The sequence below is a fragment of the Pimephales promelas genome, chromosome 6 (assembly GCF_988280905.1).
Source record: "Pimephales promelas chromosome 6, fPimPro1.hap1.1, whole genome shotgun sequence".
Classification (NCBI taxonomy): domain Eukaryota; kingdom Metazoa; phylum Chordata; class Actinopteri; order Cypriniformes; family Leuciscidae; genus Pimephales; species Pimephales promelas.
The window spans coordinates 2,373,720-2,400,200 of NC_142774.1; the positions used below are offsets into that span (position 1 = coordinate 2,373,720).

At 41.1% G+C, this 26,481-nt stretch overlaps 2 protein-coding genes across 2 annotated transcripts in view; both read left to right on the forward strand.

The window, feature by feature from the left end:
• c3a.4 (complement C3a, tandem duplicate 4) overlaps nt 1-14,771 on the forward strand; it is a 34,026-nt gene extending 19,255 nt beyond the window's left edge. Inside the window, exons 31-41 of the mRNA XM_039648056.2 lie at nt 151-210; nt 290-380; nt 1,754-1,802; nt 2,116-2,206; nt 10,204-10,293; nt 10,595-10,700; nt 11,581-11,670; nt 11,757-11,837; nt 11,924-12,007; nt 13,329-13,464; nt 14,409-14,771. Coding sequence (XP_039503990.2) covers nt 151-210; nt 290-380; nt 1,754-1,802; nt 2,116-2,206; nt 10,204-10,293; nt 10,595-10,700; nt 11,581-11,670; nt 11,757-11,837; nt 11,924-12,007; nt 13,329-13,464; nt 14,409-14,547 — 1,017 coding nt within the window. The 3' untranslated portion in view covers nt 14,548-14,771. The remainder of the gene's footprint in view (nt 1-150; nt 211-289; nt 381-1,753; nt 1,803-2,115; nt 2,207-10,203; nt 10,294-10,594; nt 10,701-11,580; nt 11,671-11,756; nt 11,838-11,923; nt 12,008-13,328; nt 13,465-14,408) is intronic.
• Nucleotides 14,772-15,241: 470 nt separating this feature from the next.
• Nucleotides 15,242-24,619, forward strand: LOC120459080 (uncharacterized). The gene is made up of 5 exons (XM_039647004.2): nt 15,242-15,287; nt 16,158-21,833; nt 21,918-22,039; nt 22,108-22,211; nt 22,354-24,619. The coding sequence occupies exons 2-5, from the start codon at nt 16,181-16,183 to the stop codon at nt 22,481-22,483; spliced, it is 6,009 nt and encodes a 2,002-aa protein (XP_039502938.2). The 5' UTR covers nt 15,242-15,287; nt 16,158-16,180; the 3' UTR covers nt 22,484-24,619.
• Nucleotides 24,620-26,481: the final 1,862 nt, after the last annotated feature.

The window sequence follows — 26,481 nt, forward strand, 5'->3', positions numbered from 1 at the left end:
GATATAAATGACCCTTTATGTCACACAAGTCATATTGTATGAACAACTGTACCTGGTTTGAGATGAAACCTCTATTTGTAATTCTTATATTGATCAGCTGCATTTGATGTATTTTCTCAAGTGTACATTACTATTTTTGTCCATCAACAGCTTCCATCTAGCCGGCAGATCACCATCAGCGCCAGGGGTTCTGGAGAGCCCGCTGTAACTGTGAGTGACTGAAGAAGGCAAAAGCTGAACATGCACCGATACGCCAGACCTTCAACACTGTGTGTTTTCTCCTCGGCAGGTTGTGACTGAGTACTATGCTAAACCAAAAGAGAGCAGCGGCACCTGCAAGAACTTCGAGCTTGATTTGACTTTTGAAAGGGATGATCAAGGTCAGATTTTTGTGTCTTTAATTTTCAGAGGAGGACATTATCATAAATACAATATACTTCAAAATGTAAAAACAATATGTATGATCGTGCTGTCAAACGATTAATCGCGATTAATCGCATCCAAAATAAAAGTTTGTGTTTACATAGTATATGTGGGTGCACTATGTATAATTATTTTGTGTGTGTATATATATATATATATATATATATATATATACAAATACACACACATGCATGTATATTTAAGAAAAAAATATTATTTATATATAAAATATATAATATAAATTATATATAAATCTATATACAGTATACACATGAAATTTTTTCCAAAATATATATAAACATGTGCCTGTATTTATATATATATATATATATATATATATATATATATATATATATTATATACATATATATATGTATATATATATATATATATATATATATATATTATATACATATATGTCGTGATTAATCGCATCCATAATAAAAGTTTGTGTTTTCATGATAAATGTGAGTGCACTGTTTATAATTATTTTTATATATATGTATATTTAAGAAAAAATTATTATTATTATATTATTTATATATATTATTTATATATAAAATATATAATATATATTATATATAAATCTATATACAGTATAGCTACACATGAAAATCTTTCCAAAATATATACAAGCATGTGCGTGTATTTTTATATATATATATATATATATATATAAATACACGCACATGCTCGATTTTAAAATCCAAAATAAAAGTTTGTTTTTACATAATATATGTGTGTGTGTGTAGTGTGTATGATTATTTTGTATATATAAATACACACACATGCATGTAAACATTTAAGAAATATTTGCATGTATATATATTTATACAAAATTAATATTATACATAAATATAAATATTTGATATATTAATAACACATTTTTCTTAAATATATACATGCATATGTGTGTATTTATATATACAAAATAATTATACACACTACACACACATATATTATGTAAACAAAAACTTTTATTTTGGATGCGATTAATCGCGATTAATCGTTTGACAGCCGTAGTAGATACAATGTTTTGCCCTTGTCGTTATATTTACTTTTGCTTACAATTAAAAAAAAATATTACAATATTTTGTATTGTAACCAAAATTAAATTTTATTTGTCATGAAAGTAATATTAATGCTCATAAAATAGGCTTTGTTTTCTTGATGCAAAATTAAATATAGAATAAGATTAAAATGTAATAATAAAAAATGCATATTTAGTGATATTCACCTCTTGTGTATCTTTACAATCAGCAGTTACTTATCCAAAGTGACTTAGAAATGAGGAAAATCACTAACGCTTTCTTTCTTTCTTTCTTTTTAGTAACATATCGGGGAGCAACTGAGAGTTATAAACTCACTATACACACCAGGTGTGCAAATAAATCATCACAATATTCAATTTTAATCAACTGAGGATTAAAAGTTGCACTAAACAATATCTAAGTTCAGTGAATAATCTTTGAACATTATCAAATTAATTACTAAGTTTAGTGTAACTAACATTGTGGACAGTTTGGAATTAATAATGGTACTTTATCATGACATTTATTATATTCTGTTAAAGCTGATGTGTGGGTGTTTTTAGATGTTAATATATAAAATATCCCATGTTCACATGAGCTGCAGAAAACTGAACCTCATATTTGAGTGCAATTGAAAGTTTACATATACTTGACTCCACAGATATCTGTCCGCGAACAGGGACGCCACCATGTCTATACTGGACATCTCATTACTGACGGGATTTGTTGTGGATGAGAACGATCTGAAGGCGGTACGGATCACTTTTTCATTATTATCACATTTGCTGAATGCTAAAAATGTGAAATGTTCACTGCGTTTTTTAAACTTTGGAAGTACAGTAGCAAACTCTGTCTGTTATATTTCTATTAACTTTTAATCACAAGTAATTATAATATAGTATATTTTATTAAGCATAACATTTTTGCATATTATATTTAAACATATCTTTAGTGTGAAGGTAAATCCTATAAATATTGATTGGCCGTGTTGTGGGAAATTTCCAAAATGTTTTATGCTTAATTTTCTCACAATTTCCGTACACCGAGTGGCGGTGGCCACTGAGGCTAATTGCTGTCGCGATTGGCATTAAAGCTCATAATCCCAGCTAACATAATTTTGTTATAAGATCATTTTAAAAGGTATAATGTTCCTCAAACGTTCTTTAAATGTAATTTTCAATTAAAAATTCAACATGATAGTAATGTTGATTTCTTACATTCCAAGAACATAAAAATGTCCAGTTTCCTGAATGATACTAGACAGCAAAAACGTCTCGGTTACGTATGTAACCCTCGTTCCCTGAGTAAGGGAACGGAGACGTTACGTCAGAAGTGACGGAGATTGGGGGTTTCGCATAGAAAGCCAATCCTCTTCGAGTATTAAAACACGAGCCAATGGCATGCAATGCCTTGGGGCTGCGGAAATTTGCATAGCGTACTCCGCCCTACTCCGTGAGTATAAAAGGAGGAAGTGAACGCAACCGCAGTATGTCTTCGCTGAGGAGCCAAGACTGAACTCGGCCTCTACCCAGCGATACAGCAGAAGTGGCAGGGAGACGTAACGTCTCCGTTCCCTTACTCAGGGAACGAGGGTTACATACGTAACCGAGACGTTCCCTATCGTAGTCACTTCGAGTTACGTCAGAAGTGACGGAGATTGGGGGTCTGTGCCATCACGCCATCTTCAAGCTGTCTTCCAGTGCCCTGCGAAAGACTGAACCCCCGAGCCTTACCTCTTTTTTTTTTTTTTTTTTTGGGGATCCGACTTTGACACAGGATTACCAAGGTACACTGGGAAACATATCCCGAAGGGGACATGCTACCAGCTGCCTACCGAAGGGAGGACTTAAGAATACACATATGGCCACCTAGGGACACATATGGAACACTGGAGTACCAACCGCAGGTGGTTACTGATTTAAACTCCAGGGGTGGCAGATGGCTTGCCAAGGGAAGACACATGCTCAGAGAGGCTTACAGTGGATAATACACATGAGACGGTTACCATGGGGAACCGTGCGCATGGAGGCACCTAGCTAGCATCCAGAGCCACGCAGTGGTGCCCGCATCATCGGTGCTGGAGGACTCAAGACTTCAATGGAAGAACTGAGGAATATCGCACTTATCCAGTCCGGGGAGTGGAGTGGCGAGCAAGCGAAGACACCTGAGCGGATCCAGAACTGGCCGAAACGAGTACGTGAGAGGATACCGGCTCAATTCGCAGATTATAGAATCTGGCGAAGGTGTTGGGTGTCGCCCAGCCTGCAGCTCTGCAGATGTCTGTTAGCGAGGCGCCGTGCGCTAAAGCCCAAGAGGAGGCTACACTCCGAGTGGAATGGGCCGTCACACCAAGGGGGCACGGAAGGCCTTGCTGCTGGTAAGACAAAGCAATGGCATCCACTATCCAGTGGGACAGCCGTTGCTTTGAGAGAGCCCTTCCCTTCTGGCTCCCTCCATGACAGACAAAGAGCTGGTCTGAGGTCCTGAAACACTGCGTTCTGTCGACATAGGTGCGGAGAGCACGTACCGGACAGAGCAGTGCCAAGGCTGGGTCTGCCTCCTCCGGGGGCAGCGCTTGCAGGTTCACCACCTGGTCCCGGAAGGGAGTGGTGGGAACCTTGGGCACATATCCAGGCCGGGGTCTCAGGATCACGTGAGAGTAAGCCGGCCCGAACTCCAGGCACGCTTCGTCAACGGAGAATGCGTGCAGGTCCCCCACCCTCTTGATGGAGGCCAATGCAACCAGGAGTGCTGTCTTCATGGACAGAAACTTTAACTCTACTGATTGCAAAGGCTCAAAGGGATGCCTCTGCAGAGCACTTAAAACTACCGAGAGGTCCCAAGAGGGTACGAGGGGAGGACGAGGCGGATGCAGCCTCCTCGCTCCCCTCAGGAACCTGATGACCAGGTCGTGCTTCCCTAAGGACTTACCTTCCACTGCTTCATGAGAAGCGGCAATGGCCGCGACGTAAACCTTAAGGGTGGAGGGCGACAGCCTGCGCTCCAACCCCTCTTGCAGGAAGGAAAGCACGACACTGATCGAACATCTCCGGGGGTCTTCTCCGCGAGAAGAGCACCAATTGACGAAGAGGTTCCACTTCAACGCATAGAGGTGTCTCGTGGACAACGCTCTTGCGGAAGTGAAGGTTGCCGCCACCGCAGGTGGCAGCGAACTCAAACCTGCCTCGTCCCGTCCAGGAGCCACACGTGCAGCCTCCAGAGATCGGGACGAGGGTGCCACAGAGTGCCCCGTCTCTGAGAGAGTAGGTCTTGTCTCAGAGGAATAGGCCAAGGAGGTGCTGCCGCGAGGAGCATGAGATCGGAGAACCACGTCTTGGTGGGCCAGTAGGGGGCTACCAGCAAGACCTGCTCCTCGTCCTCCTTGATCTTGCACAACACCCGTGCAAGGAGGCTCACTGGGGGAAACGCATACTTGCGTGGGCCCCGTGGCCAGCTGTGCGCCAGCGCATCCGAACCGAGAGAGCCCCAGGTCAGAGAATAAAACTGGGCGCAGTGGGCTGAGTCCCGGGAGGCGAACAGATCTATCTGTGCCTCCCCGAACTCTTTCCAGATCAGCTGGACCGACTGGGGATGGAGTCGCCACTCGCCGGAGATAGGGCGGACCCGAGACAGCTCGTCGGCTGCCCAGTTCCGGTCTCCAGGAATGTGAACTGCACGAAGGGACCTCAGGTGCTTCTGACTCCATATCAAGAGGTGGCGGGCGAGCTGCGACAACCGGCGCGAGCGTAGACCCCCCTGGTGGTTGATGTACGCTACAGCCGTAGTGTTGTCTGAGCGGACCAGCACATGCTGGCCCTTGAGCAACGCTCTGAAGCGGTGCAGGGCGAGCCGTACTGCCAGCAGCTCGAGGCAATTGATGTGCATGAGGCGCTGGGCCCCCGTCCAGGAGCCGGCGGCTGCATGCCCATTGCACATGGCACCCCAACCCGTGGTAGATGCATCCGTGGAAACGATGAGATGCCTGGAAACTCGCTGAATAGGGACGCCCGTCCGTAAAAAGCTGAGGTTCGACCACGGGAAGAAGGTTCGCCGGCATGTCGGAGTCACTGGGACTCGGAGCGAGCCGCGATGCCATGCCCACCTCGGGACTCGATCGCGAAGCCACAGCTGAAGCGGTCTCATATGAAGCAAACCGAGCGGCGTTGCCGCGGCCGCGGATGCCATATGCCCCAGGAGCCTCTGAAAAAGTTTCAGTGGAACCGCACTCTTGCCCTCGAACTGACGAAGACAAGTCAGCAGTGAGTGCGCGCGCTCGATCGTGAGCTGCGCGGACATGGCGACCGAGTCTATCTCCACGCCGAGAAAAGAGATCCTCTGCACGGGGCAAAGTTTGCTCTTTTCTCGGTTGACCCGAAGGCCCAGACGGGCTAGGTGCCGGAGCACCAAGTCTCTGTGTTCGCAAAGCTGAGCTCGAGAGTGTGCTAGTATCAGCCAGTCGTCGAGATAATTCAGGATGCGAACCCCGTGTTCGCGAAGGGGAACAAGGGCTGCCTCGACGATCTTCGTGAAGACGCGAGGGGACAGAGCTAACCCGAATGGGAGAACGGCGTACTGATATGCCTGGCCCTCGAAGGCAAACCGAAGAAACGGTCTGTGTCGAGGTAAGATGGACACATGGAAGTACGCGTCCTTCAGGTCGATCGCTGCAAACCAATCCTGATACCGAACACATTCGAAAATGCGTTTGGCCGTGAGCATTTTGAACGGTAGTCGATGGAGAGAACGGTTCAAAATGCGCAGGTCCAGGATCGGTCGTAACCCACCGGTCTTCTTGGGGACAATGAAGTAGGGGCTGTAAAACCCGGACCTCACCTCGGCTGGAGGGACCGTCTCGATTGCACCCTTCGCCAGCAGGGTCGCAATCTCCGCTCTCAGGACTGGGGCATTGCCACCGACTATCGTGGAGCGAACTCCCCTGAAGCGGGGAGGAGACCGTGCGAACTGAATCGCGTAGCCGAATCTGATCGTTCTGATGACCCAGCGGGATACCCCGGGAAGCGCTAGCCAGGCTTCCAGGAAGTGAGCCAACGGGGTCATGTGAACCACAGACGTCCCCCCGGAGGGGCAGCGTGGCGGGTCGACTGGCACGCGTGCAGGGGTTACCCCGCTCGGATGCGTCGAAGCCCGCTCCCCGACAGAAGGGACCAGGGAAAGCGGAGCGTTCCACGGGGGTCCGTTCTGCCGGGGGTCTGGCGAGAGGGGGGGAAGGGATTGGTGCAGCCCGGGGACGACACACGCACCCTTCCGCGCCCTCCGAGACAGAGAGGAGTGAGTGGGCCGACACCCTGGGGCATCGGGGGCACTCACTCCAGTCTGTGAGCTCAGTGAGGATGTCAAGTCTTTCTTTAACCAGTTCAGGGTGCTGCCCACCCGTGGGTGAGCAGCGGGGAGCTGAGAACAAAAGATTCTCCCCCGGCCCTCCACCGGGGGAAGGAGGGGGCCTGCTACCGCCTCCTGTGAAAGACTCGAGATCGTCACCGAGCGGCCCGTGTCAGGATCTTCGCTTGGCCTGGCGTTTAGCGGGGCGAGCGGCCTGAGGGGGCTGTGACGCCGGCCTGCGGCCTCCTCGACGCCGGGGCCCGGGTGAAGGCTGCTGCTGGGGCCGGGCGGGAGGGAGGGGAGCCGCAGGGGGGCGTCCTCGGCGGCGAGCAGGGGGAGGCGCCTGTGCCGACGACTGGGTGGAGGCAGCAGCTGGTCGTCGGGGCAGGATGTGTTTGATGGCCTCCGTCTGCTTCTGGGCGGTGGAGAACTGATGGGCGAAGTCCTCGACCGCACCGCCGAAAAGGCCAACCTGGGACAGCGGAGCGTCGAGCAGACGAGTCCGCTCAGCGCTCCGCGTATCCGACAGGTTGAGCCACAGATGACGCTCCTGAACCACGCTAGTGGCCATCACCTGACCAACGGCGCGAGCAGCCACTTTCGTTGCCCGGAGAGCAAGGTCAGTGGCGGACCGCAGTTCTTTGAATGCCGTCGTGTCAGTCCCGCCCTCGTGCATGTCTCTGAGCAACTTCGCTTGGAAGACCTGCAAAGTGGTCATAGCATGCAGAGCGGAGGCCGCCTGTCCCGCCGCTCTGTAGGATCGCGCCGCCATAGCAGACGAGAACCCACAGGCTTTGGATGGGTGCTTAGGAGGACCACGGGTGGAGGCGCTCTGTGGACACAGCTGCATCGCAACAGAGCGCTCCACCGGGGGCATCCCAGTGTACCCACTGGCGGCCCCGCCGTCGAGGGGGGGAAAGGCGGGGGAGAGATCGCGCTCTCGAGTGGACAAAGGAGCCCCCCAAGAGCGCGACAACTCCGCATGCAGCTCGGGGAAAAAAGGTATTGGAGTCGGCCGTGGCTTTGCAGCGGCAGCCTTGTCCAAAAACCAATTATCCATCCGTGAGAGGTCGGGGCAGGATGGAGGTTTCCATTCTAGCCCGATACTCCCAGCGGCTCGAGACAGCATGGCCGTCATCTCGGGATCTGACGCGGACAACGCTGGGACTCCCGAAGGAGGCAACGCAGCCGGATCTTCCTCTCCCGAGGAATCAAGCCCGCCTAGTGATGCTGTGATAGACATCGCATCATCATCTGGGGCGCTGCTCGAAGCAGCCGGTGCCGCCGAAGAGACAACCGACCGAGTCGAACTAGCGCCCGCTGGCTCACGCACTGAGGCGGGAGGTGTGGCCCGAGGAATTGTCGGGGCTTTATCCCACACCGTCACCGTTAGATCGCCCGGTCCCCGGGTCGACGGGCCCCCTCTCGTGAAGGAAGCCGATCGAGTAGGGGGGACCGGGGCTCTCACTCTAGTGAGATCATCGAGCCGCGACCTCAGTGTGGAGATGGTCATGGTCCCACAGAAGGAACATGAGTCATCCACGAACGCTGCTGCTGCATGCTGAATGCCCAAGCAAACAAAGCAGCGTTCGTGACCATCAGATGACGACAGAAATCTACCACATCCAGAAGGGCACGGGCGAGCCATCTTTAAAAAGACGTGCCGCGTGCAGCTCTTTTATAGAGAGGAGAGAAATTCACTCTTTCAGCGCTGAGGCTACCAGGGAGAAGCGCAAAGTCTGGCAAACCACTGCACAGATCGCAGGCAATGCAGAATCTCGCTGGGTACCGCCGTCACACCAACACTGAAGAGGACGCTCGTCTCGAAGAGTCTTGATTCAGCTTTGAGGAGTGAAGAGGTTCTCTTGGCTCCGAAGCGAAAACATACTGCGGTTGCGTTCACTTCCTCCTTTTATACTCACGGAGTAGGGCGGAGTACGCTATGCAAATTTCCGCAGCCCCAAGGCATTGCATGCCATTGGCTCGTGTTTTAATACTCGAAGAGGATTGGCTTTCTATGCGAAACCCCCAATCTCCGTCACTTCTGACGTAACTCGAAGTGACTACGATAGGGAACTCAAGAGTGTTAAAGACTCAAAAGTGTTAAAGTGATAAAATTTGAGTGTTAATTAAACAGTGAAGAGTGTTAAAGTTAATGTGCTATTTAAGTTGTTGATTGAGTGATGATTGAGCATTATTGGAGACACCTGATGATAACAAGCAGAATCACTGAAGAAGAAAAATCTAATTTTATTGTCACCATTATGGAGATCAGTGTTTGCTTTAGTTGGGCAGTTGATCTTTACATGTTTAACCCTTTGATGGTCCTCGAATAATTTTCTGTTTTGAATTTTTAAAAATCACAGCTTCATCAAGAGGTTATGATACTTGGTGACATTTCTGGCATTAGGGATGTGAACACACAAAAAAATTGAGTTCATGATCCGAGCATGCTAAGTGGTCGTAAAAAAATTAGTCACAATTTTGGTCTTCGGTCAAAAATGAACACCCATAGGAAATGAATGGGAAATTGACAAAAAAAAAAAAAAAATCACCAAATTTTTTTCACAATTTTTTTAAAAATAGAAATCGTTTTTTGAGATTGTTTCAAATATATATTCAAATCCACCAAAAAAAAAATATATATATAAATGTGTGCAGACACTGCTGGGGAATTCACATGCCTCTCCATAGAGAGCTGTACATGCCATCTAGTGGTTACACCATGATTCTACGTTTTTTTCTCTATACTGTAACCAGATGGTGCTAATTTTCTTCAAAAATATATATATATTTTTTTTTCTGAAGGCCTAGACTCTATATTAAACTAAAATACTGCATTATTAATTTTTGGGGAAAAAATGTATATATAGAACAATATATATATATTTTTCCACGGCAATAATTAGACCATAAATATTACATAAATATTAATAAATTCAATCACATTGTCTCAAAATACTAAATTAAAAAGAATAAATATTATAGAAAACAAATAAATTTAATTGGTTTTTACTGGGATGGACGAAGTTTCATTTTTAGGTGTCCGGTCACTTCTGACCGCCGGGAAGGCCCGGGACGTGACTCCTAAACGAAGACCATCAGAGGGATAACTTTAGATTTTGTTTGGCTGCTGTACATGAGTTAGAACAGCCAGATGAACAAATAGAAAAGGTGATCTGATGGCGTTGGTTATGTTATAATAATCATTATTTCACAATCATATGACCTGAATCACTAAACTCAAATAGTCCTAATCTCTGATTAGAATGTATATTGGTCATTACAGATTCAAAGTGATTAAACCGTATAAGTTCCAGGTTGTTCAATATAATCTAAATGATTTCTTAAAAGTTAAGCAGAAAAGTTGTCAAACTCTCCAAAAATAACTTTCTGTTCTTGTTTGTAGCTGTCAACTGGACGGGACAGGCTGATTCAGAAATTTGAGATGGACAAGCAGCTTTCGGAGCGAGGATCCCTCATCCTCTACCTGGACAAGGTCTCTGTGGCAGTTTTACTCGGGAAACACTGATATAAAGGGCTTGTGATGTTCGATGATATACTATAAATAATACTTTCAAGCTTTTTAAAGTGATTACACTATGCTGTGTCTTTTCAATAACATCTAGTCAATGCATTTTAAATACTGCAATCAGAATACCAACAGTGATTTTGGATTTAGCACATCTCAAAGTGCACGAAAGAGGACAGAATAAGTTTTTGCATTTATTACATTTATTAATGCAACTTCAAAATCCCTCCCGCATCCCTGATCTAAAGTGTCTGCTGTACACTTGCAGATTTCTCATGACAGGAGAGATAGGATCGCCTTCAGGCTGCACAGGATTATGAATGGAGGCTTTGTTCAACCAGCAGGGGTCACTGTATATGAATACTACTCTATAGGTATGAAACTGATGTGACTCTGACATTAATTGCAATTGCAAATTTGATCAGTTCACCAGGAAACAAAGCCTGGTTTGCCAGACACAACCATAAATGCGTCTCAAATAAGCGGTCATGCAAACGAAACGATATGGAGCGTGCTGAAAATACTTCGAAACGAAACAAGAACAAAACATACGGTTTAAACGGTCTTTGCCGAGTTTGTTTGTGTGTGTGTGTGTGTGTACCCAGAACTGAATTAACCTGACAAAAACTCTTAAAACCTGCGTTTACGGACGTCTTCATTTGTAATATTGGTAAAATAAGGTAAATTATTATTTTTATTGTAAAAATGCTGAAGGTTTTCTGTTAGGTTACAGTTTGTAGCTGTAAAAAAACAAGTAGGCTAAGCACTTTTTTTAAAATTATGATTAACTTTGCATGTTAAAGGGATACTCCACTTTGTTTAGAAATAGGCTCATTTTACAACTTACAACAAGTTTTACCGTTTTCGAATCCATTCAGCTGATTTTCTGATATTTAGAAGAACATCAGTAACCAGAGAGTTTCTGGTCTCATTGACTTCCATAGTAGGAAAAAAATATACATGGTCAATGAGACCAGAAACTGTCTGTATACTGATAAATATCAGAAAATCGGCTGAATTGATTTGAAAACGGTAAAACTCAGCTTTTTAACTTTGGGGGAGTTGTAAAATGAGCCTATTTCCAAAAAAAAAAAAGTGGCGCATCTCTTTAAAGTCCCATTCAAATCATGATTACAGTAAAAGATGGTGTAAGTTTATTAATTATATTTGGACATTATGTTCGTGGCTGACTGCTATATCTCAGATTGATCACTGTATACCTGTGTGACCCAATGTTTATTTCTCAATGTTTAGAAAATCGCTGTGTGAAGTTTTATCATCTGACCAGGAAGGAAGGGGCTCTTCAAAAAATCTGTAAGAATGACGTCTGTCAGTGTGCCGAAGGTAATGTGCATTTTGTTTTTCTGAAAATGTAAGCGTCATGCTGTTAATCTACAGCAGGTTCATTCATCTGTCTATTGCGGATACAGAAAACTGCAGTCTTCAACGGAAGGAGAAAATTCACGAGGCTCAGCGTAATAAGAAAGCATGCGAGCCAAAAATAAATTACGGTAATAAATGTTGTATTTTGTAGAGACAACACACTGCAGTTCATGAGAATGTCTTCAGCATTTATACTTGTCATTTTTTTTTACAGTTTATAAGGCTGTCCTGGTGAGTGAAGATGAGGACGCTTTAGCAGTTTATTACAAAATGAAGATTGGAGTTGCTCTCAAAAAAGGTATAATTCCTCACTCAAACCGTTCGAGGAAACCGATTGCCTTAAATCAATTACGTGTATTAACTCAAACAATTTAAGCATAAAAAATATTTGATTTGTTTCCAATTAATTCATTAACTTATTGGTAAGATAACTTGGGTAAATAAAGTTAATTGTACTAATTAGTTACTATAACTTAAATCTATGAAGTGCACTGTAAATCCAAACAAGTTGGTAAAACTCAAATCACTTTTAATAGCATAAGCTTACTTAGCTTTAAAAGCTAATGTGCTGATGTAGTAAATGCTTATGTATTAGAAAGAGTATGTTATAAGCACTTACAAGCACAGAAGTATTTGTTGCATGAGCTTAATAATATAAAGGGATAATTTGCACTCAAACCAAGCTGAATGTACCACTTGTCACAACTATCCTAAAGCCAACATTAACAGAAATTCTTCTAAATTAGCATAACAAAACATTAATCACTACTAATCTAACATTAATCTTACACACACACACAAAAAAACATTATATTGCACTTAATTTTAGCATTTACACTCTCTTTTGAGTGCCATCGGCAAAGCATGCTGGGAAATACATATCCCAGCCGTTTCAGTTAAACTTAAGTTGCTCTAAATTAAAATATATAATTTTCATCAAACTCAAAACAATGAAACAGTTCAGTTTACTTAAAATATATCAGTTCTGTGAACTTGAAAGAAAAAGAAAGTGCTAAATACTCATAAAAATTCATTTGACTGAACTAATTAGTTGAACTTAAGTTTGTCCTACTCAAACCAATTCATTATTTTGACCGTTATGTCAATGTAATGATTAAGTTTCAGTGTAAGATTTAATGTGAAATACATTAATATAATATCTTAAGTTTAATAACCCACTACACATTATTTTGGGAGAAACAAATTAAATTTTGTTTAGTTAAGTTTTGCCAGTACAAACTCAGTGCCTGAAACACCATACTTGTGCATTTGCGTTAAAGGGATACTTCACTTTTTTTTGGAAATAGGCTCATTTTAGAGTTCTTAGAGTTTCACCGTTTTCAAATGAATTTTCTGATATTTAGAAGAACGTCAGTAACCAGACAGTCTCTGGTCTCATTGACTTCCATAGTAGGAAAAAAATATACTATAGAAGTCAATGAGACCAGAAACTGTCTGGTTACTGATATTCTTCTAAATATCAGAAAATCGACTGAATGCATTTGAAAACGGTAAACTCAACCGTTTAACTCTGGGGGAGTGTTAAAATGAGCCTATTTCCAAAAAAAAGTGGAGTATCCCTTTAACATACAGTATTTAAATGTTGCTTATCTGTGTAGAGCTGGAGAACGACGTGGAGGGGAAGCTGCGCACTTTCACCGTACACATCTCATGCAAAGATGCGTTGGATTTGAAGCAGGGTGAGAGCTATCTGATCATGGGCCAGTCTGAGGATGTACAACTGGAAGGTGGAAAGTAAGTGCACTTGACCTGTGGTCCAAAGCGTGCAAGTCCTGATCTGTGAGTGTGAAACTTGAAACACTCTCTGAATGGTTAGTGTGTAATCACATTATTTGTAGACAATAACTACAATTAAACATTATTTGGGTATTTAATTGTGCCTGTTTGTCATTTTTAAAGCACGTAAGACTTACTGAAGGAAGTATGGAAGCCTGGTTATGTTGCAAGCATGGCCAAAAATGTGCATAGTGTAGTTCCCATATTGTGCATTGACCCTGCGGTCACAAAAGAAAGCATGTACTTTAGCTGAAATTACACATTTAGTTTTTTCCTCGAAACAAATGTCTTGATGCCTTAATATATTGAATAACTCAACACCCTTGCCTTATTAAGTATAAGCTGTTCTATGAATATGCAAATGAGCCCCGCCTCCACTCACTCACTCAGCTCAGAGATACACTCGTCAACGATTACACGTTGATCTGATCAAGGTAGTTTGTGATAACAGCAATTTCCAACCATGTTTTTGGGACGGACTTTGGTTCACTGCACTTTTAAAGAGAAAATAGTTGACTGTCGACTTGTGAATTTACACATGGTTTGACTTAAAGCAGATTAAAACCCCACATAGACATATAAACAACTTTAAAAGCTGGATTTTCACCACAGGGGGGACTTTTACAATTAAATCATGCTAGACACGTGCTTAGACATACAAACAAAACAAAATTTCTAAAATGATAATGTGGTGTTTTCAATATGCTTTAACACTAATCAACACTAATGTTGAGTAGTTGTTTTACCACTAGTGGATTCTACTGTAAGAAGAATGAAATGAATGTTGGACATTTTGATTTTGAAGAATAATGAACATTTTGAATTGAATTGTTTTGGTTTGTCATGTAAGAGTTTAAAGTTTTAAGGTGTTTTAACATGCTCTTCCTCTGCTTCCTCCTCAGAGGTCAGTACGCTCTGGGCGAGAGGACCTGGGTCGAGCTTTGGCCCAGTTTGGAGCAGAGCAAGACGAGCGCTGAACTCAAAGAAAAATATGACGGCATGTTGAGTCTCCAGCAGGATCTGCGCTTCGGCTGCAGATAATTCGTCAAAACAGCCCTAATGCCAGACTACTGCTTTTGATATCAATATCATATATTACAACACTCTGGATAGCTTAACTTTCAACTTTCAATGTATGTTAAACATGAGATAATTTTTACTGTTTCTTTGTAACTATCCTGTTACTCAGCAAATTAAATGTATTGACCAGCTTGATGTACAATGTTTATGCAAATTTCCATAATAAAATAATTCTAGCAAAGTCATCTATTCTGATTACCGTCCCAAAACAATAAAGATTTAGAGTGTACTGATTCAATATTGATGCCGAAATGCACATATTATATTATTTATAATCTTCAACATGTAACCTTATGTTGTATGTTGTGTAATTTTCCAATAATTCAAGCTCAGCAGGATGTAAAAGAAAGTTTCTTTAGAAGGAAATGTGCATTTGTGTTTAACTCAGCACATCAGTCTGAAGTTCATCACCTCATAGTGACACTGAGCGCAAATAACACTCAATAGAAAGTTCAGGATGGTTGTACAAGTTCATTTTTAATATGTATCTTTGCATGAAACCAACATGTTTGGGTTGGGTTCCCTGCACTCGCCCTCCTAAAGTCCACAGCTCAACTGAAGAGACGCATTAGTAATAATGGAACTGGAGGGCATTTATAACAGTTTTGACAGCGAGAAGAGGGGACTGGACAGAGATGAAGATATTTATGCTAATAAGGTCCCAAAATTCAGCCAGAGTGAAGCAACAGCTCAAAAACACAGTAAGGCGTTTAGTGTGATTTTAGTTATGTTTATATTGAAAACCAGTAATTTTCAACATCTCGTTTTGATTTTTAACAGTGCACTTCTTTGTAATTATAAATTCCCAGGAAATAAAAGCAAACAGGAAAAAACAATGAAAATTACAGGGCAATTCAGCTGTAATGCATGATGTGAGCCATGGATACACTCTGATTGGTGGCTCCAATCATGCACTGCAACATTGAGCGTTTGTGTGATTGTCACCATTGTTGAGACCCATATGTAGATTATTAATGTCTGTGTGTGAATTTAAAACCTTCAGATTATTAAAACACTGCTGGAGTTAGCGATTGTAATATAAATGAAACATTTGCTGGTTTAATGTCGCTGGTTTAATGACACTACAGGAATGATTTGATTTCATCTAAACATGACCTTGGATACATTTCCCAAAAGCATTTTAAATCTAACTAGATCATAGAACAATTGGAACAAATGGTCTGTACAACTTGGCCATGCTTGACCAATGCTTTTGGGAAACGCAGCCCTGCAGGTCATAGTTTCTCTTGCCACAACAAATGTGCTTTATGAACACAGAGTTGGAGCAGCCAGATAAAAGCTAACAGTAATACTCTACTTGAAGGAGACTGATATGACATCTTCATAATTGTTAGAGGACATGTGAACTGTTACATACCATTTCAAATATAAAATTTCTAAGAACAACATGTCTGCTTTTATATTTAATAAGTTACATGAAATATTTTTTGAATGGTTTTTCAGCATTTCTTTGATATTTTATCAGATTGGAATGTTTGAAACATAATCTTTAATAATATGGAGTGAATTGTTGTTAACTGATAAGTGTCTGTTTTGTCTCTGTTTGTCAGAAGGAAGCAGGTGTTTGGTGTTGATGACAGTGTGTCTCGGGCTCATTTGTGTTCTTCTGCTGGTCTTCATCACACTGTACATCATCATCACAGCAGAGAGAGACCTGTTAAAGAGTTACAAAAACACAGTTGAAGAGTTCAATCAGACTATCATCAGCTTACAGGACAAGAACACTGATCTAATGACTGAAAAAGACCAACTGAAGAACAACTTCAGCTCTTTGAATCAGATGAAACTGCAGCTGGAGACCAGAGTCAATGATCTCAATGCTGAGAAAAGTCAGTTAAAGGGAAGTTTTGATGCTTTGAATCAGACGAAACTGGAACTGGAGACCAGAGTCAATGATCTCACTGCTGAGAAAAGTCAGTTACAGGGAAGTTTTGATGCATTGAATCAGACGAAACTGGAGCTGGAGACCAGAGTCAATGATCTCACTGCTAAGAAAAGTCAGTTACAGGGAAGTTTTGATGCTTTGAATCAGACGAAACTGGAACTGGAGACCAGAGTCAATGATCTCACTGCTGAGAAAAGTCAGTTACAGGGAAGTTTTGATGCATTGAATCAGACGAAACTGGAGCTGGAGACCAGAGTCAATGATCTCACTGCTGAGAAAAGTCAGTTACGAGGAAGTTTTGATGCTTTGAATCAGACGAAACTGGAGTTGGAGACCAGAGTCAATGATCTCACTGCTGAGAAAAGTCAATTAAAGGGAAGTTTTGATGCATTGAATCAGACGAAACTGGAGCTGGAGACCAGAGTCAATGACCTCACTGCTGAGAAAAGTCAGTTACAGAGAAGTTTTGATGCTTTGAATCAGACGAAACTGGAACTGGAGACCAGAGTCAATGATCTCACTGCTGAGAAAAGTCAGTTACAGGGAAGTTTTGATGCATTGAATCAGACGAAACTGGAGCTGGAGACCAGAGTCAATGATCTCACTGCTAAGAAAAGTCAGTTACAGGGAAGTTTTGATGCATTGAATCAGACGAAACTGGAGCTGGAGACCAGAGTCAATGATCTCACTGCCGAGAAAAGTCAATTAAAGGGAAGTTTTGATGCTTTAAATCAGAAGAAACTGGAGCTGGAGACCAGAGTCAATGATCTCACTGCTGAGAAAAGTCAGTTACGAGGAAGTTTTGATGCTTTGAATCAGACGAAACTGGAGTTGGAGACCAGAGTCAATGATCTCACTGCTGAGAAAAGTCAATTAAAGGGAAGTTTTGATGCTTTGAATCAGACGAAACTGGAACTGGAGACCAGAGTCAATGATCTCACTGCCGAGAAAAGTCAATTAAAGGGAAGTTTTGATGCTTTAAATCAGAAGAAACTGGAGCTGGAGACCAGAGTCAATGATCTCACTGCTGAGAAAAGTCAGTTAGGAGGAAGTTTTGATGCTTTGAATCAGATGAAACTGGAGTTGGAGACCAGAGTCAATGATCTCGCTGCCGAGAAAAGTCAATTACAGGGAAGTTGTGATGCTTTGAATCAAACGAAACTGGAGCTGGAGACCAGAGTCAATGATCTCGCTGCCGAGAAAAGTCAATTACAGGGAAGTTTTGATGCTTTGAATCAGACGAAACTGGAGTTGGAGACCAGAGTCAATGATCTCACTGCTGAGAAAAGTCAATTACAGGGAAGTTTTGATGCTTTGAATCAGACGAAACTGGAGTTGGAGACCAGAGTCAATGATCTCACTGCTGAGAAAAGTCAGTTAGGAGGAAGTTTTGATGCTTTGAATCAGACGAAACTGGAACTGGAGACCAGAGTCAATGATCTCACTGCTGAGAAAAGTCAGTTACAGGGAAGTTTTGATGCTTTGAATCAGACGAAACTGGAGTTGGAGACCAGAGTCAATGATCTCACTGCTGAGAAAAGTCAGTTACAGGGAAGTTTTGATGCTTTGAATCAGACGAAACTGGAGTTGGAGACCAGAGTCAATGATCTCACTGCTGAGAAAAGTCAGTTAGGAGGAAGTTTTGATGCTTTGAATCAGACGAAACTGGAGTTGGAGACCAGAGTCAATGATCTCACTGCTGAGAAAAGTCAGTTAGGAGGAAGTTTTGATGCTTTGAATCAGACGAAACTGGAACTGGAGACCAGAGTCAATGATCTCACTGCTGAGAAAAGTCAGTTACAGGGAAGTTTTGATGCTTTGAATCAGACGAAACTGGAGTTGGAGACCAGAGTCAATGATCTCACTGCTGAGAAAAGTCAGTTACAGGGAAGTTTTGATGCTTTGAATCAGACGAAACTGGAGTTGGAGACCAGAGTCAATGATCTCACTGCTGAGAAAAGTCAATTAAAGGGAAGTTTTGATGCTTTGAATCAGACGAAACTGGAACTGGAGACCAGAGTCAATGATCTCACTGCTGAGAAAAGTCAATTAAAGGGAAGTTTTGATGCTTTGAATCAGACGAAACTGGAACTGGAGACCAGAGTCAATGATCTCACTGCCGAGAAAAGTCAATTAAAGGGAAGTTTTGATGCTTTAAATCAGAAGAAACTGGAGCTGGAGACCAGAGTCAATGATCTCACTGCCGAGAAAAGTCAGTTACAGGGAAGTTTTGATGCTTTGAATCAGACGAAACTGGAGTTGGAGACCAGAGTCAATGATCTCGCTGCCGAGAAAAGTCAATTACAGGGAAGTTGTTATGCTTTGAATCAAACGAAACTGGAGCTGGAGACCAGAGTCAATGATCTCGCTGCCGAGAAAAGTCAATTACAGGGAAGTTTTGATGCTTTGAATCAGACGAAACTGGAGTTGGAGACCAGAGTCAATGATCTCACTGCTGAGAAAAGTCAATTACAGGGAAGTTTTGATGCTTTGAATCAGACGAAACTGGAGTTGGAGACCAGAGTCAATGATCTCACTGCCGAGAAAAGTCAGTTACAGGGAAGTTTTGATGCTTTGAATCAGACGAAACTGGAGTTGGAGACCAGAGTCAATGATCTCACTGCTGAGAAAAGTCAGTTAGGAGGAAGTTTTGATGCTTTAAATCAGAAGAAACTGGAGCTGGAGACCAGAGTCAATGATCTCACTGCTGAGAAAAGTCAGTTACGAGGAAGTTTTGATGCTTTGAATCAGACGAAACTGGAGTTGGAGACCAGAGTCAATGATCTCACTGCTGAGAAAAGTCAATTAAAGGGAAGTTTTGATGCTTTGAATCAGACGAAACTGGAACTGGAGACCAGAGTCAATGATCTCACTGCCGAGAAAAGTCAATTAAAGGGAAGTTTTGATGCTTTAAATCAGAAGAAACTGGAGCTGGAGACCAGAGTCAATGATCTCACTGCTGAGAAAAGTCAGTTAGGAGGAAGTTTTGATGCTTTGAATCAGACGAAACTGGAGTTGGAGACCAGAGTCAATGATCTCGCTGCCGAGAAAAGTCAATTACAGGGAAGTTGTGATGCTTTGAATCAAACGAAACTGGAGCTGGAGACCAGAGTCAATGATCTCGCTGCCGAGAAAAGTCAATTACAGGGAAGTTTTGATGCTTTGAATCAGACGAAACTGGAGTTGGAGACCAGAGTCAATGATCTCACTGCTGAGAAAAGTCAATTACAGGGAAGTTTTGATGCTTTGAATCAGACGAAACTGGAGTTGGAGACCAGAGTCAATGATCTCACTGCTGAGAAAAGTCAGTTAGGAGGAAGTTTTGATGCTTTGAATCAGACGAAACTGGAACTGGAGACCAGAGTCAATGATCTCACTGCTGAGAAAAGTCAGTTACAGGGAAGTTTTGATGCTTTGAATCAGACGAAACTGGAGTTGGAGACCAGAGTCAATGATCTCACTGCTGAGAAAAGTCAGTTACAGGGAAGTTTTGATGCTTTGAATCAGACGAAACTGGAGTTGGAGACCAGAGTCAATGATCTCACTGCTGAGAAAAGTCAGTTAGGAGGAAGTTTTGATGCTTTGAATCAGACGAAACTGGAGTTGGAGACCAGAGTCAATGATCTCACTGCTGAGAAAAGTCAGTTAGGAGGAAGTTTTGATGCTTTGAATCAGACGAAACTGGAACTGGAGACCAGAGTCAATGATCTCACTGCTGAGAAAAGTCAGTTACAGGGAAGTTTTGATGCTTTGAATCAGACGAAACTGGAGTTGGAGACCAGAGTCAATGATCTCACTGCTGAGAAAAGTCAGTTACAGGGAAGTTTTGATGCTTTGAATCAGACGAAACTGGAGTTGGAGACCAGAGTCAATGATCTCACTGCTGAGAAAAGTCAATTAAAGGGAAGTTTTGATGCTTTGAATCAGACGAAACTGGAACTGGAGACCAGAGTCAATGATCTCACTGCTGAGAAAAGTCAATTAAAGGGAAGTTTTGATGCTTTGAATCAGACGAAACTGGAACTGGAGACCAGAGTCAATGATCTCACTGCCGAGAAAAGTCAATTAAAGGGAAGTTTTGATGCTTTAAATCAGAAGAAACTGGAGCTGGAGACCAGAGTCAATGATCTCACTGCCGAGAAAAGTCAGTTACAGGGAAGTTTTGATGCTTTGAATCAGACGAAACTGGAGTTGGAGACCAGAGTCAATGATCTCGCTGCCGAGAAAAGTCAATTACAGGGAAGTTGTTATGCTTTGAATCAAACGAAACTGGAGCTGGAGACCAGAGTCAATGATCTCGCTGCCGAGAAAAGTCAATTACAGGGAAGTTTTGATGCTTTGAATCAGACGAAACTGGAGTTGGAGACCAGAGTCAATGATCTCACTGCTGAGAAAAGTCAATTACAGGGAAGTTTTGATGCTTTGAATCAGACGAAACTGGAGTTGGAGACCAGAGTCAATGATCTCACTGCCGAGAAAAGTCAGTTACAGGGAAGTTTTGATGCTTTGAATCAGACGAAACTGGAGTTGGAGACCAGAGTCAATGATCTCACTGCTGAGAAAAGTCAGTTAGGAGGAAGTTTTGATGCTTTGAATCAGACGAAACTGGAACTGGAGACCAGAGTCAATGATCTCACTGCTGAGAAAAGTCAGTTACAGGGAAGTTTTGATGCTTTGAATCAAACGAAACTGGAGTTGGAGACCAGAGTCAATGATCTCACTGCTGAGAAAAGTCAGTTAGGAGGAAGTTTTGATGCTTTGAATCAGACAAAACTGGAGTTGGAGACCAGAGTCAATGATCTCACTGCTGAGAAAAGTCAGTTAGGAGGAAGTTTTGATGCTTTGAATCAGACGAAACTGGAGCTGGAGACCAGAGTCAATGATCTCACTGCTGAGAAAAGTCAGTTACAGAGAAGTTTTGACTCTTTGAATCAGACGAAACTGGAGCTGAAGACCAGAGTCAATAATCTCACTGCTGAGAAAAGTCAGTTACGAGGAAGTTTTGATGCTTTGAATCAGACGAAACTGGAGCTGGAGACCAGAGTCAATGATCTCACTGCTGAGAAAAGTCAGTTAAGAGGAAGTTTTGATGCTTTGAATCAGAAGAAACTAGAGTTAGAGACCAGAGTCAATGATCTCACTGCTGAGAAAAGTCAGTTAAGAGGAAGTTTTGATGCTTTGAATCAGAAGAAACTAGAGTTAGAGACCAGAGTCAATGATCTCACTGCTGAGAAAAGTCAGTTACAGGGAAGTTTTGACTCTTTGAATCAGAAGAAACTGGAGTTAGAGACCAGAGTCAATGATCTCAGTGAAGAACTAAAGAAGGAAAAATCTAAAAAAGGTAAGTACGAATCTGTTTTGAATATTTTTTTTCCATATCTTTTTCCATATCTTTATCCATTTTTAAAAAGTTTGTTTCTGTAAGGATTTCTGTGGGGTCGAGATGGCTTGTTTATGTCCAATAAGCCGATGACCTGGTCTGAGAGCAGACAGTTCTGCAGAGATCAAGGAGCTGATCTGGTCATTATCAACACTGAAGAGAAGCAGGTGAGATTGTGTGAGTGACTGTTTATTAATGAGAGGAATCACACTTAACCCTGTTTATATTCATACAGAGGCACATAACTTCATCAGTCAAGGGGAGAGTGTGGATTGGTTTGTCTGACATTGAGACTGAGGGGATCATGAAATGGGTGGATAATTTACCACTGAAACAAGGGTAAGGGACACCATACTCTCTGTGGACGTATTTTAATGAGGCTTCCTCAAACACCACACCCTAAAGATTGATTTATTTTAGAAAAAAACTGAAATCTTCTCTATCGTATTTAATTTTTTTTGCACTTTTCACTATTATTCAGGTTTTGGAATAAAGGAGAGCCAAATAATGCAGGAAACGAGGACTGTGTTGAACTGACGCCTTCAGACTCCATCCAGAACTGGAATGATCTCCCATGCTCTGAGAAGAGGAAAGCCGTTTGTGAGAAATAGGGTTCATGTTTTTATTTGTATTTTTTTATGGAATCATCACTCTTATTAATTTTTTATTATTAATTTCTTATTAGTTTTTGTAGATAGTAGCTGCTTTCATGACATCAGTTTCATTCTATGCTATTTTGTAACATACAAAACATAAATGGAAATTCACGTAATAGAAAAATGTACAGCAGTACAAAAAAAATTTAAAAAAAGTTTTACTGTAATGAACATATGGAGGGTGAACTGGGTAATATGCAGTGGTGGAGGAAGTACTGAATCTCAGTACTTAAGTAAAAGTACAAATAAACAGATAAATATTTACTTTAGTAAAAGTAGAAGTAACACAATGACAACCATACTTAAGTAAAAAGTACTTTATTTTAAATGTACTTTAAGTATTAAAAGTAAAAGTACTTGCATAACAATTTATTCTCTTAATGTCTATTTTTTTCTAATGATTAATAAAACATTTAATTCTAACTCGTTCCACCTAATACTGCTATAATGATGTTCAATAATTATGGAAAAAAATAGTTGTCACCATTTCTGAAACAAGCTTGCAATTAGGCAATATGCACATCATGCTTATCCTTAGGCTACTATATATTAATAACTATGTTTGGCAGTAATCGCGATTCATTTATGGTGTAATTCTGAACCTCTTGGCTTGCCATAATCCTAACCAAACGTATATTACACACAGTGCATTTCCTATGCACGTAAAAACAAATTTTCGCGTATAAATCGCACGATAAACACACTGCGAGCGAGACGCATTTAGTGTGACCGGGTTGATGTATCTATGGCAACCAAACGTCACTGGTGAGACAAACGTGCAACGAACGGATGGTCAGATTACGTTTTGGCAGGGGAAAAATTGATCAGAAAATGTAATGAAAAAGTAACAGAAGTTGTAGAAATGTAGTGGAGTAGAAAGTAGAATAATTGCTGCAAAATAGTAACGAAGTAAAAGTAAAAAGTATGCACTATTTATTCTACTTAAGTAAAGTAAAGATACGTGAAAAATGTACTTAAGTAAAGTAACAAAGTATTTGTACTTCGTTACATTCCACCACTGGTAATATGGGACTAGTGTGAAGGTGATTTGATGGTGTTTATTGTGTTGTAACATAATCAATAATTGGCCTGAATCACTGAGAGTATAATTTCAGAGTTAAGCTTTGTGTATTATGGATATTACTGCAGCACTGTTGTTGTGGCACACAGACATCAGGAATTAGCCTATGAATCTCAACAATGGTGACAAAAAGATTAACTCTGAACATAAGCTCATTAGTTATTCATAGAGCAATGCATGATGGGAGCCATGAATGAGGTTTGATTGGTGGCATCCAGAATACACTGCAAAATGCTTTATAATTGTCACCATTGTTGTGATTCACATGCTGATACTTGATGTCTTTTTAAAATAAAGTTTTAAGAAATTATTTGGATTACATTGTAAACATTAAGAATATTATGATTTTCAAGGACAGTGTTGTAACAATAATCCAGAAAGAAAATTTAACTCAGAAATTGGGCTCTACACAAGTCAAATGATCGTAATATAATGACAATGTTAAAGAGCGAACACCTGGGACCAGATCTGGCGAACAGGAGTGGGCCACCCAAGGGCCGTCATTTATTGCTGCATGTGGGCCAGATCCGTATCCCACAAGTGCCAGATGTCGACCGGAACCTGTTTGTTGAAGTCTGTGAGCTTTCTGTCCCTCCATTGACAGCTACACAACTACCACCTACACAACTACCACCTTGACACCTCAAAAGTTCATAAAGAGATTGTAAGTCTAATCCATATGAATTGAGCGGTTCGGTCCAAATTTTCTGGAGACAGGGTTGCTTTATTGAACAGATTGAATTTAGGATTTGAAGCGTCAAAGAGGTAGTTGCATAACCGTCAATGGGAGGACAGAAACGGTCTCATATTTCATCAAAAAAGATCTTCATTTGTGCTTCGAACATTAAGCAGTACATTTAACACTAGTGTAATTACATATATAATTAGCATTTCATATTCCAGTTATTTTGGCTCAAACTAAAAATCAAGTAAAAACATTGAAGGTCTGATACATTATTTAATATGTGGAATTATTTGAATATAAATGTGCCGTGCCAATTAAATCTGCACTGCTGCCTTTCGCCTGGTTATTATTAACCCTCACCTCATGGGTCAAAATGTCACAAGACTTAAAGACTATAGTTTTGTGAGGTCAGTGGAATGGAGGAATGGACATTTTAGTTCACTTATTTCCAGGCTTTAATGGCTGTTATAAATTCCACGAGCCAATGTCGATGTGCTGTCAATACTCGAAAGTTTTGAATCTTTTCCTGGAAAAAGTCCCAAGAGTCACAGCGTCATTTATCTCAATGCTTTGGAGCTGTGAGGAAAGGAAGAAAAACAATGGGAGAGAATCAATGTAGGAAATGAAAAGCAGTTTATGTGTGAGATATGAAAAATACATTTCAGCTCAAGCTAGAAAGGTTTATACACTAAAAGTAGCTAAAGATCATTATAGAAACAATTTAGCTGTAAATGTATAAATTAGAGTAGTACAAGCAGTGATCTCTTAAAATAAAAAAGACAAGTCAAAATAACAGTAGATAAATAATAATCATTAATTTGTTACATATTTATATAGTGCTTTTCTTGACACACACACACACAAACACAAGCCAATCGCCCGTGTTAAACCCATTCTCTTTATCCGAAGGACATTATAATGGCCAAAGAAAGTCAGGTCTACAGTTTAACCTCTCATCCGAAAGACAATGCTTTTAGACATTTTAGTGTTCCCATCATTATACTGGAGCGTTAAGACAAAGGGTCATTAAATCTTTCTAGCCACAGATCAGACATTTGAATTTTTAGTTCTAGTTTAGTTTTTTTCACTTTCACAAAGGAACATCAAGGATCAGCATATGTATCTCAACAATGGTAACATGCTTCATTCTGCGATGGTGGCTGGCAGAATGCACATTCTCTGAATCTTGCCGGATTGTAATAATTTGTGTTTATATTTTTTTCAACAGCTCAAGCATACAGGCCTATAAAATGGTGCATACAATTTTTTAATAAGGTGAAAGTAATTCACTGCAGTAATTCAGGCAAAAGGAGCCCCAACTAAGTATTGAGTGCTGTACATGCTCATACTTTTTATGTTCATTCTTTTCAGTTGGCCAACATTCCTAAAAATACTTTTTTTGGTTGTATTGGTCTTAAGTATATGTAATTTTAATATTTTAATGGAAACCAGCATGTTACTATAAATGCTGGCCTTTTTTACAGCATTTTTTTTACAGTGTAGGTTTAAAATAATCCAATTCTATCTCTAGAATAATACACATGCCTTGGCAGAATAATACACATGCCTGGCAATGATGGCAAAATATCTACAGTAAAATATGCAAATATGAACATATTTTGAAAAGTTAAATAAAATAACTTCTTGTTAAGCATACCGGCATATTTTCTTGCGTACTTCTCACATTTTACCGGTATATATACAGCAGTGCAGTGATTGTGATCAAAACACAGATTGACATGAAATTATAATAATCTCACCATAAATGCATTTAATTAAATAAAATGTAGTATATCAAAATAAATGCAGACTTGGAAGAGTTCTGTTTTCACACACACGCAAGCATGTGCGCACGCACACACACAAATTGTTTTAATACATGTGTTGTTAATAAATAACAATTGTTGTTATACCAGCAATATCTCCAGGTTTTGTTTTTCAATGTAGAATTTTAAAGTGTCATGATTTGCCAATGCAAGAGAGTACCCGCATCTTTCTTTCCCCACTTCAAGCACTGCTTATACTCATGTTTGTTAAAGTCTTCTTAACTTCTTGTTATAATATTGCTGGATTTCATTCTGCAGTAACACATGGTTTATGATATGTAAAAATATATATTTTATTATATATATACTTTTTATTCAAAGAAGTTATGTCATAATGATTATAAAACCATCAAAAGGAAAC

Bases quoted from the DNA above. Each gene is read 5' to 3' on its own strand.
- LOC120459080 (XM_039647004.2), top strand. From the start codon at position 16,181: ATGACAGTGTGTCTCGGGCTCATTTGTGTTCTTCTGCTGGTCTTCATC. The intron at 22,040-22,107 runs GTGAGATTGTGT...ATATTCATACAG, and splicing joins TCAACACTGAAGAGAAGCAG to AGGCACATAACTTCATCAGT. The intron at 22,212-22,353 runs GTAAGGGACACC...ACTATTATTCAG, and splicing joins AATTTACCACTGAAACAAGG to GTTTTGGAATAAAGGAGAGC.